This window comes from Numida meleagris, chromosome 21 (assembly GCF_002078875.1).
Source record: "Numida meleagris isolate 19003 breed g44 Domestic line chromosome 21, NumMel1.0, whole genome shotgun sequence".
Taxonomy (NCBI): Eukaryota; Metazoa; Chordata; class Aves; order Galliformes; family Numididae; genus Numida; species Numida meleagris.
In genome coordinates, this window is record NC_034429.1 from 1,529,974 (window position 1) to 1,545,579 (window position 15,606).

Below are 15,606 nucleotides of genomic sequence, written 5' to 3' on the forward strand. Positions count from 1 at the left end.
TAAGGAGGCAGGAGGTGAAGTCCCAGCAAAAAAAGCCTCCGTGCCTTCTGATCCAGGCCGTCGCTGGGTTTAGGGGAAAGATCTGGGCTGCCAAAAGGGGACGGCGATGGGAATCTGCTCGGGGTTGCGCCCTGGGGCTGCGCGGGGCCGTGGGAGCACGGTACGTGGTCGGTGGGTGGATTTACTGCTCAGCTCCCCACCCCAGCACCACGCTGCCCAGGGTGCCACCGACCCTCGTGCCAGGATGCTCCGCGCGCTCCAGCGCCTTTTGCATCAGGGCAAGGCCGCTGTCCTTCCTGCATTGTCCCAGCACGCGGAGCAAGGAGGTGGGAGCACGGCCGGAGGAGAGGCTTCGCACCAAGGGCGTGCAAAGAGGCTTCGTGGCATCAGCAGAAAAAACGTGCAGCTGAGCTCTGGGGTTTGCTCAGGAGCCGGAGGGACGTGCAGCCGGAGAAGCTGAGCTACGGGATGGCTCCGCACGTCCTGAAGCAGTGTGTCCCAGCACAGTGTCAAGCTGCAGTTTCCCCATGTGCAAGGATGCGGTGCCGGCCCCTTGCTACTCGGAGCTTCACGACGTCGCCCGTCTCGTGGCCAAGAGCTCGTGTTCCTGCCCGCCTCGCTGCGCTTCTGCCCCAGGGAGCATTTGGGATGCTGCCTTCTCCCCCACGGCGCGCGGATCCTGCCCACCTCCCATGTGGAATATAATCGGGACCGGCCGTGGCCAGGGCCACGTGCCACCCCACATTGGATGTAACGTGGGATTTCGCTCGGGGACGTCGGATGGAGCCCAGCAGGACGGCGTCGTTCCACGGCCGCATGGTGGGCAGCGGAGGTGCTCCCACGGGGGGGTGCTGCCCACGCCCACCCCCCGCATTTCTTCGTGAACCGCAGAGCTCTCAGTGCCCCTTATCCCCCCCAATGGCCTCGCGCTGGCTCCGTGGCACGCAGCAGGGGACGTGGAGCTGCCCGCGTGGCCGAGTGGACACAGGTGGCCCTTGTCACATGCCTGTAGGTGTCACTGTCCCCACGCCGTACCCGGCCGAGCTCGGGGGCTCGGAGCTGGAGGCTGATGTTGGCTGTTCCCAAAGCAGGGCACAGCGGGCAGCAGCGGGGCACCAGGTGGGGCGTCCCTCCATGGGGCAGTCGATGAAGTCCTCCAGGTCTCGCTGTGCCCATCCGCTCGCTCCCATCTGCCCGAGCTTGCAGGTGGGCTCAGGAATGAGCATTCTCCTCCCTGTCCCCATCATGGATCTGGGGGCACGCGATGTCATTGCAGCCCGTCCCCTTGCTCCCGTGAGGGGACCGTGGCCTTTCTGGGGCCGACACAGCGGGAATCCTTTGGAAAGCAAAAAAAACCCAACCCAACCCAACCCAACAGAGAGCACAGGGGATGCCTTTTGGCAAGGGGAGGGTGCGGGGCTGGTGGCCAGCAGAGGCGGTGGCCATGGAGGGATGGGGCTGGAGCACGGCCACGTCCCACAGGCAGGCGGGGGGCCATGCTGGGGGCACAGCTTGCAGCACGCCAAGCCGCAGCCCTGCCAAGCCCCAGCGCTCAGAACCATGAGTCAGATGCCCTAAAAATCCCGTGGCAGGGCTGCAAACGCTGAGCCGCGGACTAAAAACAGCAGCACACGGGGGGGGGGGGGGGGGGGGGGAGGGTCAGATCGGTGCGCTGCTTCCCTTGACTCTGTGGAGGTCAAGCGCAGCGTGTTGTCTCCCCATCACCAGGGCTGCGAGCACACTGTGTTTCTTTGCTGCCCGGTTTCGATACGAGCAGAGAGGCCTCACGTCCTCGTGCAACGTGCACGCGCTCACCCCATTCCCATCGCCACGCCTTGGGCACGGCAGCGCCGTAGGGGCAGGGTGGTTGCATGGAGCCCTGCTGCTCCTTCCAGCCTTCCCGTTGCATGTGGCCGTGTTTTGCAGCCCCCCCCCCCGCCCCGAGGCTGCGGTCCGCAGAGGGCACAGCGCTGTTGGGATGAGGTGGAAGGATGCTCAGGGTTGGGGGGAGGCAATGGGATGCACCCTTTCCGCAGGGCTGGGTGTGATGGGCACGGTGGCCCTTCCCACCCCAAAGGCTGCACCTGAATCCCTCAGGTTTGGGGATGGGCTCAGCCCGTCCTCCTGCGACGGGAAGGAGGCAATGACTGGGGTTGGAGCGGGGGCATTGGGTACGAAGCCCTCTCCTTACAGCCCCCCCTCACCTCTCTCTGCCCTCATCTCTCCCCCCCTCCCCCCGCACCGCCCCTTGCTCAGATGAGACCCTCCGCTCGCTGGCCGCTCCCCCGTCCCCCCCCGGGCAGGACCCGCAGGGCTGGCGGGTGCCGGTGGACTGCGTGCGTGCCAACGAGCTGTGCGCGGCCGAGGGCAGCTGCAGCTCCCGGTACCGCACCCTGCGGCAGTGCCTGGCGGGACGCGACCGTAACACCATGCTGGCCAACAAGGAGTGCCAGGCGGCCCTGGAGGTGCTGCAGGAGAGCCCGCTGTACGACTGCCGCTGCAAGAGGGGCATGAAAAAGGAGCTTCAGTGCCTTCAGATCTACTGGAGTATACACCTCGGGCTGGCCGAAGGTAAGGGGTGGGGGGCGCGGGGTGATGGGCGCGGAGTTTGCATGGGGTTGCACGGGGGGTTGTGCTTGGAGGATGCTGATGGGGGAGGATGCGAGGATGCTCCTCCCTCATTCCACCCCGCAAGAGGTTGGGGACCCTCCTCTGCTGCCTGCAGTGAGGGCAGCTGCTCCAGATCTCGCTTGCCATAAATGCTGGAGGAAATGGGGCTTTTTCCCGTGGATTTGGGCAATCCCCGAGTCTCCTATTTCCATTTTAAAGTGCCCTGAGTCGTGCAGAGGTAAAGGGCAGGTGAGGGTTTTATGAGATCGTTTCCCCTCCCCCTGCTGCCCGCCCTTCCCAGCGAGCCCAGCGCTGGGACCGAGGTCCTTGCAGCACCACGGGGTCCATGGGGTCCCCCCCTGGGTGAAGAGGTCGATCCCCACGGGTGTCCCCGTGCCCCTGTAACCTCGCTCAGAAGGGGTGGAAGCAGACAGATACCGCGGCGCTCAGAGGCAGCCCTGATTGCAGCCCCGTGGAGGCGTAAATCAGAGAGCGGAGCGGCGCAGGTAATTGAAATTGGATTTTGCCAGAGCAGCGCTGGTTTGCTCATGGGAGGCAGCGTTATCTGCCGCACGGAGACGGCGGGGCTCAGCCCTCACCCCCCTGCGCTCGCTGTGCTTTGCCCTGCCATAGGTGCTGGGTGGTTCAGAGCCACCTCCTCCAGATTTCAGGGGACAGAACGCGTTCTGGCACAGGAGCATCCCAACCTGGCAGGGGACAGAGCATCCCTCTGAACTGGGATCTGGGTCAGCACAGGCACGAGCAAACCCAAAATCGGCCCAGAGCAAGAATAGCTGCTAATTGCTCTCTGCCCCTCGTTAGCAGCCTTCCTTCAGGAGCATCAGAGGGAACGGAGGGAGCTCCATGGGCACTCTGTGAGTGGGAGATGCTGGGAAAATGGGAGATTCCCCATTTCTGGAGGAGAGGTGGAGGCTGTGTGCACAGAGCCCAAGGCAGAGCCCAGCCTCGTGCCTCTACCAAGCGCGCTGCGCCCCAGCCCTTGGGCAGCCGCTGCCATTAAGGAGCTCTGCTTCCACTCCTGGAGGTTAATTGCATCTCGGTGAGCTCAAGAAAAGTCCACTGCCCTTCTAATGCTGGCTAATTTTCCTAGCGAGCAGCAGGGTTCAGCTAGTATTTAATTATTTATTGCATCGGCAAAGCAATATAGCGAGAGGTTACAGCGTTTCCTAAATGCACTTTAATAAAGGTGCAATTTGTCATCGGGGCATTGGGAAGCCCAGCAGAACGGGAGGACCCGGCGCTCAGGGCACGCTCCCTTCCCACCAGCAGCGACAGCAGGAGCATCCCCTGCCCCATAGCAACACCCAGCATGGCCGCAGGGTGCAAGATCCTGCCCCACTGCCCCATGGAAATCAATGCTCCGGGATGTTGGTCAGCCTCCGGCCCGGCTTTCCCAGCCTGGCCATTGATTTATTTTTTTGTATACCTATTTGTATGCGTTATTATTCTTTAAACCTTGCGGCCGGTGGGGTTGGAGGAGAGCGTTTCCTCCCCCGGGAGCTGCGGGCAGCTCTCCTGACATCAACTCCTGGGGCCGCACCGAGCGCAGGGTGGGAAGCGTTTCATTGCAGCGCTTGGCTTTGAGGAAGGAAATGCCGACCCGAGCAGCCCCCCATGGGCCCCCCCCACCCCTGCAGAGCCCTTTTTGCTTCGCCCTTCCCCGGCTGCAGGAGGGAGATGCCCGGGTTGGCTGCGCTCCTTCCCTTCCGTTTGCATTTTGGGGTCTTCTCATTTGCTTTCTCTCCCTTTTCTCTTCCTCCCGCCCCACTCCAGGAGAAGAATTTTACGAAGCTTCCCCCTACGAGCCGGTCACCTCTCGTCTCTCTGATATATTCAGGCTCGCTTCAATTTTCTCAGGTAACCCAGGCAGCGTGCTGCCGCTGCTTTATCCTCTCTCACCCATGAATTTATCCTGCAGCCGAGCTCCATGAGTCCTGCAGCTGCGGTTGGGTCCGTGGCACTGCCCACCCCCTGTTCCCCCATTCGCATCTCCCCTGTGCTTTGGGCATCTCTCTGCTGGCAGAGCTGGTGCTGGAGGGGCGATGCTTGTTGTCTCAGCCCCAGAGATGCTGCTCGGAGCCCCTCAGAGCCCTTGGGAACCCAAACCCCACACGGGTCCATTAGGAATTTCCTTTTTGCCATCTATTTCCATGACAACCCTCTTTCAAATTTAGGTCAGCAGCGCCGTGGCTTCTCCTCCTCCTCTGAACCCTTTCCTTAAGAGCCAGGTGGGGGCTCTGGGGACCACGCGTACCCCCCGGGACCCCCCTCCATACCTCAGTGGACCCTTTCTGCCATCACCCGAAGGGTTTGGGTGCTCAGCGCCGGATCAGAAGGCGATGCCACCCCCTCCCGTCTCCCGCACGCCTTTTTGGATTACATTACCATCAAGGAAATATTTTAGCTGCTGGAAAGTATGAGAAAGCGGAGCGTCTGGAGCGGGGGATTAAACGCTCACGGGCTGATTTATTCATAAAAGCAAAGCGAGAGCAGAAGGAAACGTCCCTGCCTTTTGGGGAAGGGGAATGGGATGTTGTGCTTTGGCCATAGGAGTGGGCTTGCTGCCCCCACCCCAGCCCTTCTCCGTCTCCCTCCCATGCAGGATTTAAGCAGGGCTGGGGGCGAGGGGAGCCGGGAGCCCTGACCCTCAGCCCCTGTGCTTGAAGCAAATGAGCTGCTCCTGTTGTTTCTGGATAACAAGGCTGAGCCGGCACGCTGCTAATTGCCTATGGGGATAGCGGAGGGATTACATTACCCTGCTGGAAGGAAGGGGCTGGGGAAGCAGGGAGCGATGCTCTGCGTGAGCATAAGGGGGGAGCGGGAGGCTGGGGGCCCCGCAAGGCAGAGCACGGGGCAGAGCAGCAGGTGAGGATGCTCGCTGCAAAAAGCAGAGCACCCTGCAGAAGCAGCAGCCTGCATGCAAAGCAGGAGCGGGGAAGGAGGGAGAAACTTCGGCTCTGGTTGCTGGCATGCGGGGGAATTGGAGCAGCAGGATCAAGTGCCTTGCCCAGGGCTGCGCAGGGAGCATGGGTCGGTGCCAGGGTTTGCACAGCTCTGCCTCGTGCAGCTCCCAGTTGGGATCAGCCCTTTGCTTGGAAGCTTCGGGGTCCCCCCACAAAAGCCATGGGCATCACGGAGCAGCGCTGCCTTCCTCATTGCCCTCCTCCTTCCCCGATCCCCATCCCACGCCCAGGGGACAGCTGATGGCACCATGTCCCCCAGCGCTCCGCGGCCCTCCTTCCCTTTCTGCCTCATGAAATTTTCATGCTCGTGCTTTATTAATGAGCTCCCCAGAAACGCCGCGCTCCCGAGCAGCCGCTCCATTAGCATGCAGCCAGGTCCCCGCAGGTCCGGGGCAGGGCAGCAGCTGCTCGGGAGGATTAGGCAATAAATCAGCGCTTTGCACAGAGCCCACAGGTGCTCCGTGAATCCTAGTGCTGAGCAGGAGCTGGCTTGGAGCAGACCCCATCCTCTTCAAATCCTTTTTCCCCCTCTGTTCCTCTGGCATCAGTGCCATGAGCTGCCCCATTCTCAGCTGGAGGGACCCCACAGCACAGCAGGGTCAGTGGGCTCCTGCAGCCAAATTCCAGCTCTATCCCCATTGGGGGCATGCAGAGCCCTCTGGGTCTCATCTTTGCTCCTTTCCCCCCCTCTCATCGCTTTATTCCTCTCATCCTCCTGCTAAAACATCTTTCTCAGCTCAGACGACCTTCCTGCTTCTTGCACTATTTTTCAAGGCAGATCTGCTTATAAATCATACATCATAAGGACTCACCTGACGCATGTCGTATCGAGCTCCTCACCCTGCTCCCACGTGGGGCATTAATCACGCAAGTGACACTCGCTGGCATCCTGAGAGCAGCTTAGGGATGCTGATGAGTGTGGATACGGGGTTACTTATGGGGCGTAGGAACTGGGAGTTCGCATGGCACAAAACCAATGGGAGGGTGTCGTGCTTTGACTTTTAATTGGGATCTGTTAATGCAGGTGGTGCTCAGGCTCATCCATGTTGAAGTGCCCACGTCAGGTTGGGATGCTCACACCAGCTGGGATGCTCACACCAGCTGGGAAACTCACACCTGCTGGGAAACTCACATCAGCTGGGAAACTCAGACCTGCTGGGATGCTCACACCAGTTGGGATGCTCACACCAGTTGGGATTCTCATCCATGCTGGGATGCTCACACCAGTTGGGATGCTCACGCCAGTTTAGGATGCTCACACCAGTTGGGATTCTCATCCATGCTGGGATGCTCACACCAGTTGGGATGCTCACGCCAGTTTAGGATGCTCACACCAGTTGGGATTCTCATCCATGCTGGGATGCTCACACCAAGTTTATTAAGACCTCTGGAATTGAGACCAACCTGGTCCTGTGCTGCCCCAAAGTGCTCCCTGGGCTGTGGGCATCTCTCCATGGGAAGCAGAACGAGGAGGGGAGCAGCCCTCTCCATTGAAGCCTATTGCTGTTTGTTAATTAGCAAGGTCCTACAAATACGCCTGGTAGGGAACTCTCCTCGGTGCTGTCATTTGTCTTTGCCAGTGGGAAGTAGGAGACAATGGAAGAATCCACAGAATTGGCTGGGCTGTGCGGGAGAGGAAATTAGGGAAGAAATTGCTGGTGCAGTCAGGTGACTTTTAAAATAGCACCTGGCCTGCCAAGGGCAATTCATCATTTTGACAAAAATAAAGAAAAAATCAGCGCTTGTTCCCGCTCGGTGGCTCCGCTCCGTCCGTGCTCTCCTCTCCGCTGTGGTTGCTGACGGTTGGGATTCCCAATGGTGTGGGATGCAGCTTAGCACTGGTGGCAGCTCTGACCCCATCCTTCCCCGCAGGGCTCACGGGGTGACCTGGTTTTTGGGGTCCTGGTGGGGATCGCTTGGGCCCTGTGCAGCTCAGCAGATGGTTCTGCTTTAGAGCAGGCTGGGTAATTAATAATTATTCTTGGAACAATTAACTAGAGAGAAAAAAAAAAACTATTGCAAAGTCGCTGCGTGAGTTACGCACCGAGGGCTGCTTGACCGTGTCCCCTGATGCACTGGGTGTGGGTTGACCCTTTCTGTGCTCGAGGGCGGCCCTTCCCATGCTGGAGGAAGAGCTCCAGGTCACGCGCTGGGTGAAAACAGAGCACATCCACAGCAGCACACACTCTCCCCACCCCCAAACCACTGCCCCACGTTGGCATCACCCCCTTCTCACCGCTTCTCCCCTCTTTGCAGGAATGGACCCCGCCACCAATTCCAAAAGCAACCACTGCCTCGACGCGGCCAAAGCGTGCAACCTGAACGACAACTGCAAGCGCCTGCGCTCGGGCTACATCTCCACCTGCAGCAAGGAGGTCTCGGCCACCGAGCACTGCAGCCGACGGAAATGCCACAAAGCCCTGCGCCAGTTCTTCGACCGCGTGCCCAGCGAGTACACCTACCGCCTCCTCTTCTGCTCCTGCAAGGACCAGGCGTGCGCCGAGCGCCGGAGGCAAACCATCGTCCCCTCCTGCTCCTACGAGGACAAGGAGAAACCCAACTGCTTGGATCTGCGCAACGTGTGCCGCGCTGACCACCTCTGCCGGTAATGGGGATTTGGGACGGGGCCGCGGTCGGGTTGGTGGCTCGCTTGGCTCTTTTGCATCCTCCCGGGTCTCCTCCTGCATGCCGGTTTCGTGCTGTGCATAATGAGGCAGGGTCGTGGCTGTGGTTGCTCATGGAGAGGCAGCGGGATGGGAGGTGGCCTGGAGCGTGGTGAGAAGGCGACTTTGCTGTAATTCACCCTTATTTCCTAAGTGCAAGTGTTTGGTTGCTCCTCCCCCATACTACACCCGACGTGAAATGTCTCCTGTTCTTGTTTCTTCTCTGCACGGGGTGTTTCTTGTTCTTGTTTTTGCTCTACATGCGCTTTAAAGGCCAGAGTTCCTCTGGCAAGCGATCCTTTGCTCTTGGGAAATCCATAGGGCTTTTGCAATCTGAGCTTTATTCAGCGTGTTTTGCCTACAACTTCCATATTCTTGACTCTTCCACGATATAAAAGACAGCAGAATGCTGTAAGCTTAATCCTTTTTCTGTAGACAAGTGCTTCCCCATTGGCGCTACATTTATATTTTTTTAATTAGTCGTACAGTAACGTCTTCAAAATGCGTAGAGTAGGAGGAGGCAGCAAAGCCTGTGAGCCAGGGCTGCCTTCAGGCTTTAAGGTGGAAGAAAGCAGAAGGGGAACGCTTGTTATAGGCGAGCCCATGGGTCGGTGCGTGGTTTGCTCCATCTCCCCAACCCATAGGGATGGCAAACCAGCATTTCCATGAAGTGGATAACAAGGGCACGGAGCTCTCCATGGTGGTTACGGTGCCCATACCCAACCGAATCCCATCACTGCGCTGTCAGCATCCCCGGCAAAACCTCCTCGTTGCGATACGACTCCCGTGCAGCGGAGTGAAGTCAGGGGGGAACGAGGCTTCTCTATTATGAAACTCATTATTCACGTGGCAAAAAACCACTTGCCTCCCCCCCAGGCTCCAGATCAGCCGCGTCAAGAATGAGTTTCCTGCGAGGAGGAAGGTCTCGGTGCCATCAGGGTGATGGAGGTTCCCACAGCCCGGTGGCAAAATAAATAAGAGCGCTCCGGGTCCTCCGCTGGCTGCGTTCAAAGCGTGGGAATGTGGCTTTTTATCAAAAAGTAATACAATACGCCAATGTCTATGAATAAAAGATAGCAGGGCTGTGCTGAGCCGCAGCCAAATTAATGGCAGCACCTCTCCGTCAGCGGGAGACGCTTGCTCAGGAGTTCAGTGCCGCGGAGGGGAATAATCCACGTCGGCAGCTCCGGGGATGTTTGCTCCATTGGGGAATGCATTTTTCGGCAGCAGTATGGAAGCACCCGGCTGGGGAGAGGTGGATAAACCTGGCATTTATTTCTGGGGCTTGGTGTGCGGAGTTTTGCTTCCATCTGAGCTGTTTCCTCCCCATGATGGGGCCTTGCAGGGCACTGTGTGGGTGCAGTCCAACCTGGGTTTGCGCAAAGGTCCCGATCCATCCCTGCTACCCCTGGGGGGCTGAGGAGTGTGGGTTGGTTTGCATCTGGCTGTGAGTAGCTTGCACGGAGCAGCACGCAGCACTGGGGTGCAGGAGGGGTTAAGCACCTTCGGGGCAGCCCGGGGCTGCTAGGGATGCTGATGCTCTCCCTCTGGGGATGCTGACGCGCTCCAGCAGCTCGCATGACCTCAATGTGTTTGCAGCTGCGAAAGTGCTTTAAAGCTGTGACCTATCCGGGCCAAACCACCTGAGCTGAGCTCCTCGCAGGAGCAAAAGGAAAGGATTTGTTTCTCGGCTGACGTTGCTTTACAAATGACAGAGGAGCTGGTTTTGACATCGGCGGTATTTGGGATGGGGAGAGCTCCGGCACACCATGCACACACAAGGTGCATGTTATCGCCCTGCTGCTATTTCAGCCTGGAGTCCTCTCTGTACAGCACTCTGTGCAGGGGATGCTCTGCACAGGGGCAGCCCTGGGGCCACCAACCCCTCCCCATGGGATGCCCAGTCCCCAAGCCCAGCTCCCAGGGTGCAATCAAGCCCAGCTCGCTGCAATTTGCACAGCTCTTTGTGCCAAGAAGCTTTTCCCAGTGCGGCGGCGGAGCCTGACAAACTCCCCGAGCTTTGTGTCTGATTGCAACGGACAGGTTTTAGCTCCCAGAATATAAAAACCTTTTGCAAAACACTAACCTCAGCTAAGGGGAAAGGGAAGGAGAGGGGAGAAAAGAGCTGATTTCAGCAGCTGCAGTTTGCTGTATTTTTCATCTTGCATCAGCAAGTCGGGAACACAAATAATCTGGTCTTATATGCTTCACTGATGCTGGTGCTGAAGAATTTCCCTGCCTCCACTGTAGCTCAGCATTCAAAAGCAGAGTGGCAGCGCTCACTTTCCTCAGTTTTCTCCATTTTTCAGTGTTTCTCAGCAGTGTTCGTGGCTGGGGATGAGGGATGGAGGTAGCAGGGCCCCTGCAAGCAGCGGTGGGGTTTGTTTTTGCAGAGCTGGGCTGGAAATGATCCCATTTTGGCTGTGTTTTGGAAGCTGTGCAAAGCACCAGGGAGGGGAAGCATTTCTTCCTTGGGGGGGGGGGTTGGCTCCATATTGATCCAACAGGAACAGCACGCGTTCCTTCAAACCTTCGCGCCCTTTGTTTAGCACAAAGTGCCATCCATAATGGATGTTTCCTTGATAAACAGCAGAGCAGCAGCTCAACTTTCTCATTACCGTGTAATGAGCAGCTCAGGAGCGCAGCTCAGCTGTCTGCCTCCGTCTGGGGAGGAAAGGGAGGAGGGGGGGAGAATTCTCTTGGATTTATCAGTTGCTCTGGGAGTGATATAGGGGAGCAGCACTGACAGCATAGTCAATGCAGTCTCAATTGGGTTTTTGTGTGGGTCATGGCATGGTCAGTGGGATATCAGTGGGGTCTTGTGCAGGACATGGCATGGTCAACAGGATCCCAAGGGCATGGACAGTGGGGTCCCAATGGGGTCATGTGTGGACATGGAGAGGTCAGTGGGGTTTTGAGTGGGACATGTCATGGTTAGTGGGGTCCCAATGGGGTCTTGAGTGGGACAAGGCATAGTCAATGGGATCCCAAGGGCACAGACAGTGGGGTCCCAATGGGGTCTTGTGTGAGACGTGGAGTGGTCAATGGGGTCTTGACTGGGATAGGGCATGGTCAACGGGATCCCATGGTCATGGACAGCAGGGTCCCCAAGGCATCTTGCGTGAGACACTGAGTGGTCAATGGGGTCTTGAGTGGGACATGTCATGGTCAGTGGGGTCCCAATGAGGTCTTAAATATCAAATCTGCAAGGGCTGGAGGCTTTGGCTTCCCACCAAAGGAAGGAATGGGGAGGAAGGAGAGGAGGGAAGAGGGGTACTGCTCCCTGCACCCTATGGGCACCCATGCATGGAGGCAGCCAGCAGCAATTGCAGCTCGGTGGCCGCCTCACTCAAGGCTAAGCACACTCTTAACAAAATAAGTCAATTCACACTGAATAATTAAATAGAGAGCCTTCATAAGTATTGACTTAATGTGACAGCAAGTCTATACTGACTCAGGGTTTGCTTATGTAAACACAATCTCCTGTTCAGCTTAGTTAGCAGTTCAATGAAATAGAACAGTCCTTCAATTAAAATCAAATGATGCGTGTGTTTAATTCTTCCCTTCTCTTGCCGGGTAATGATAGGGTTTGAGCATAGGCAAGAGGATAAAAAAGAAAAAAAAAACAACCATCGAACCGCTCTTATCTGTGATGAATCAAAGCAATGTCCCAAAAATACATCTGGATAAACCAACTTCTTGCTTAGCAACTCCCAGCTCAGCCCTTTGCCTGTCTGTCCTCAGTTTCTTCTTCTCCTGTTAGCTTAGCTCTTCTTGCTCTCTAATTTAGGGTTTCTCCAGTTTGTTCTCCAAGAGAAGTGAGCAGGGAGGAGGGCACTTGGGTTATTTCCCCCACGTCCTGCTGGGCTTTGCATCTTGTAGCTTTGTGAGCATCTGCTGCCAGGGGTGAGACATGTTCCCGATGCACACCTCCGTGCTGGTGTCTATTAAAGCCATTTTTCCTCGGTCCCTGTAAATTGCCTGTGAACAACACATCTTGAGTAATCTCGGACATTTTCTGCATGAAATATTCAAGAGCCTGATACTGTTTGCTTTGATGGATAGTTATCACCAGCGCTGGGCTTGGGTTCCGTATAGGCATGTGGTGATGGGAACAATTAGCACCCAATTAGGCACCTCAGCATCTGCTGTGGGGATTTTTCTGCTTAGAAATTGTGATGCGCCAACAAGCGGAAAACAAAACCCAACAATCCAAGCCCTCTGTGGTGCAGGTATCTTTGAACATGGGAGGGAGGGGGCCCTGCTGGATGCCTGCACACAGCAATGCAGGGAGAGCAGCGGGGGTGGGTGGGCTGCTCCCTGCAGTGGGGCACAAGGAGCAGGGCACGAGCCACCACGGTGGGTCCTGGATGTGACTCCGTGCTCCAGGATGGGTGCACGGGCCTTGTAGAAGGGCTGGAAAGAACCTGAACGTGAAAAATGAAGGACCCATCGTGGGAGGGTTGGCTTGGAGGGGTTTGTATCCTGGGGGTGTGTATGGGCGCATTGCAAGGGGTCAGCTGGAGTTGGGCAGAGAAAGGCAGCAGCAAACCCTTGGCATCACCCATGTCCTCCCACCCAGTGATCAAACACGTTTTGTAGACGCATCAAAAGGAAACAGCTTGGAAAGCCTGAACTTTGAAATCCAGCGCTGGGGCTGGCTCTGGGATGCACACATATAGAAAACAGCGTTTCATGCTATTCCCTTGTCCACTCCTTCGTGTCCTCACGGCCATGCTCTCTGCCTCCTGTGCTGACCCCAGCTGCCAGCACTTTGAGGCAGGGGCTGGCCAAGCCCACCTGCCACCCTGCATAGGAGCCAGCACTTGGCACAAATCCCTCTGTTTCTGCTCAGATGCACTTGGCTTTGGCTCCATCTCCCTTTCGCTTGGGCACTTAAAAGCAGAAATCTGAGAAGCCATGGGCTGCTTCCAGCAAGGTTTATTCCTGGCAGTTAGAGCCTCATCCACCGACTGCAAACTCATTGTATACAGCGGAAAGAGTGACATCTGGCTTGGATATTCTGGAAAGATTACCAGCTGGCTTGTCATGTATTATGAAAAGAATAACATTTGCCTTAGAGGATGCTACAAGCCAGGAGCAGGGCCCCAGGGATCAGCATGACAAATTTTTGTGGCACTCCGTGATGAACTTGCCACAGTTCTTTAAGAGAACTGACGTGCCTTCGCCTCTGATTGGAAAGAGGAATGCTGTTGGAAAATAGATCTCCTGCAGAGCAAAGAGGGAGGCTAAAATCCCTCCCAGCAGCAGGAACCATGGAAGGGAGCAGGGATGGAGCTTTGCTGCAGTGCAAAGCCCACGTGGGCTCTCCCTTCCCCTCTGTGCTGCAAAAGTGAGCAAGATCCCAGCTTCTCCCATGCAAGTGAGCAGACATCCCCATCTGCAAGGCCCAGTGGTGGGGTGCTGTAACACAATGGAAAGCAGACTAACGAGAGCAGAGCAGCAAGGTCCCAGGCTGTAGCAAGTGAGGATTTACTCAAACACAGCAGGCACAGAAATAAAGGAAAGAAGCTGCTTACCTTCAGAAGGCCTCAAGTACACAAGGATCTCCAGCAAGATCCCCTCACCTCCACTGCCAACCCTTAAATGAGGTCTGGGAAGGGGTGGATCCTGGCTCCATCCCTTCTATCACTCAGGTCATTGCATGCACCTGAGCCCCCTGGGTTGGCCCTGCCTTCCCACCAGGTGCTCCATCACTGCTTCAAGCCCTGACTTAGCATTTCTGCTACAGGTGCATCACTGCTCTTTGTCAGCATTCCGCATGTGTCGTGAGGTGGTGAGGCTCTATCTGCCCCCTCCTTCCCCTTAGTGCACTTGAAATCCACGGTGCTGGAAAGCATTGGATAAATGCAAGGTATTACTGCAGAGCCCTTCTACCTCGTTCAATCACCGCTTCGTTTGTTCCCCCATTTAATTTGATCAAAAACCTCCCGAAAACAAATCATTCCTATTTAAAAAACAACACAGTTTCCAGCCTTTGCTTCCATCAGTTCTTATGGCTCCAGGCAGGTAGTGCGGGATGATTCAATCACTGCTTGGACAAAGATGACATTTAATTAAGAAGGAAGGGAAAGGAAGGAAGGAAATAATGTATGCCTCCTTCTTTCTATATGACGTGCGAGAAGAAGAGCGGAGGAGATTTTCTCTTGCGAAACGCGAGGTCTCATCTCCGGTGTCAGCAAATCGGCAATTCCTCCGCGTGATTGAGATCCAGCGTGGGCCACAACTCAGCCTCCCCTCCATTCATTTGGTGGCTGAGTCCGTGGGGAAAGCTCTGCATCCGTCTGCCCGCCCGCTCCATCTGTCCATCCTCTCCTCCACCCTTCCCCCTTTTCTTGAGCCTTCTGCCTCCACCGTGCGGCTCATTCATCCCAAGCGTTGTGCTGAGGCTGAATGGGCGCCGTGGGATTTTACGTGGTTTCTTTCGGTGTGGATTTGGTTCTATCGGCCATGCTGGATTACTGAGAAGCCCGGGTATAACCACCACCATCCTTCCTGATGTCTGCACTTCAATAAGTGGAGGAGGGCAGCGGGTGCAGGAGCCCATCCCAACCCGTGGGCTCTCTGCTTTGGTTCTTTTTTCCCATCTCAGCCATGAAAGGGAAGAAATATGTCTCTCAACCTCAGGCGCTTTAATTGCACACTAAGCTTTAACGTTTCAAAGGGAGATGAAAACAAGCAGTCAAATTTTACAGTCGTGTAATGATGCCGGGAGCAGCATGATGAGACGGTGACGTTTATGGGATGTCGGCAGCATGGTGATGGGAGGGGAATGGGGAGCAGCAGCGGATGGAGATGCGTGTCCCATGCTCATGGGATCATGCAACTCTCGAGCCTCCAGCTCTCATCTAGCTCTCCTCTATCCCATTCATTCTTATTTTTTATTATTCAGGTTTTGCTCCCACATTGCAGAAGGGTGAAATCCTGTTCCCCCTCCCTGCTCTCTGCCCCCAGGTCCCGGCTGGCTGATTTCCACGCCAATTGCCAGGCCTCCTTCCAGTCGCTGACCAGCTGCCCCGGGGACAACTACCAGGCGTGCCTGGGCTCCTACACAGGGCTCATTGGTGAGCGCTGGGATGGGTGGAAGAGGGCTCCCTCCAGCCACAACCCCTCCCTGAGCCTTCATCTCTTTTCCTCTTCCTCAACCGGTGCAGGTTTTGACATGACGCCCAACTATGTGGACGCCAGCACCACCAGCATCACCATCTCGCCCTGGTGCTCCTGCAAAGGCAGCGGCAACCTGGAGGAGGACTGTGAGAAGTTCCTGCGGGACTTCACCGAGAACCCCTGTCTCCGTAAGACTCTCTCCCATCCACCCCACCCCACCC

At 56.7% G+C, this 15,606-nt stretch overlaps 1 protein-coding gene and 1 long non-coding RNA gene across 2 annotated transcripts in view; one reads left to right on the plus strand and one right to left on the minus strand.

Annotated features, from left to right (window-relative positions):
• GFRA2 (GDNF family receptor alpha 2) overlaps positions 1–15,573 on the plus strand; it is a gene marked incomplete at its 3' end in the record, with an annotated part of 23,888 nt that extends 8,315 nt beyond the window's left edge. Inside the window, 5 exon segments of the mRNA XM_021375072.1 lie at positions 2,257–2,571; positions 4,405–4,488; positions 7,851–8,199; positions 15,233–15,342; positions 15,433–15,573. Coding sequence (XP_021230747.1) covers positions 2,257–2,571; positions 4,405–4,488; positions 7,851–8,199; positions 15,233–15,342; positions 15,433–15,573 — 999 coding nt within the window.
• LOC110387197 lies at positions 11,653–13,839 on the minus strand. The gene is made up of 2 exons (XR_002432435.1): positions 13,798–13,839; positions 11,653–12,238 (listed from the first exon to the last, which is right to left on the minus strand). It is a non-coding gene; the product is annotated as an uncharacterized LOC110387197 (long non-coding RNA).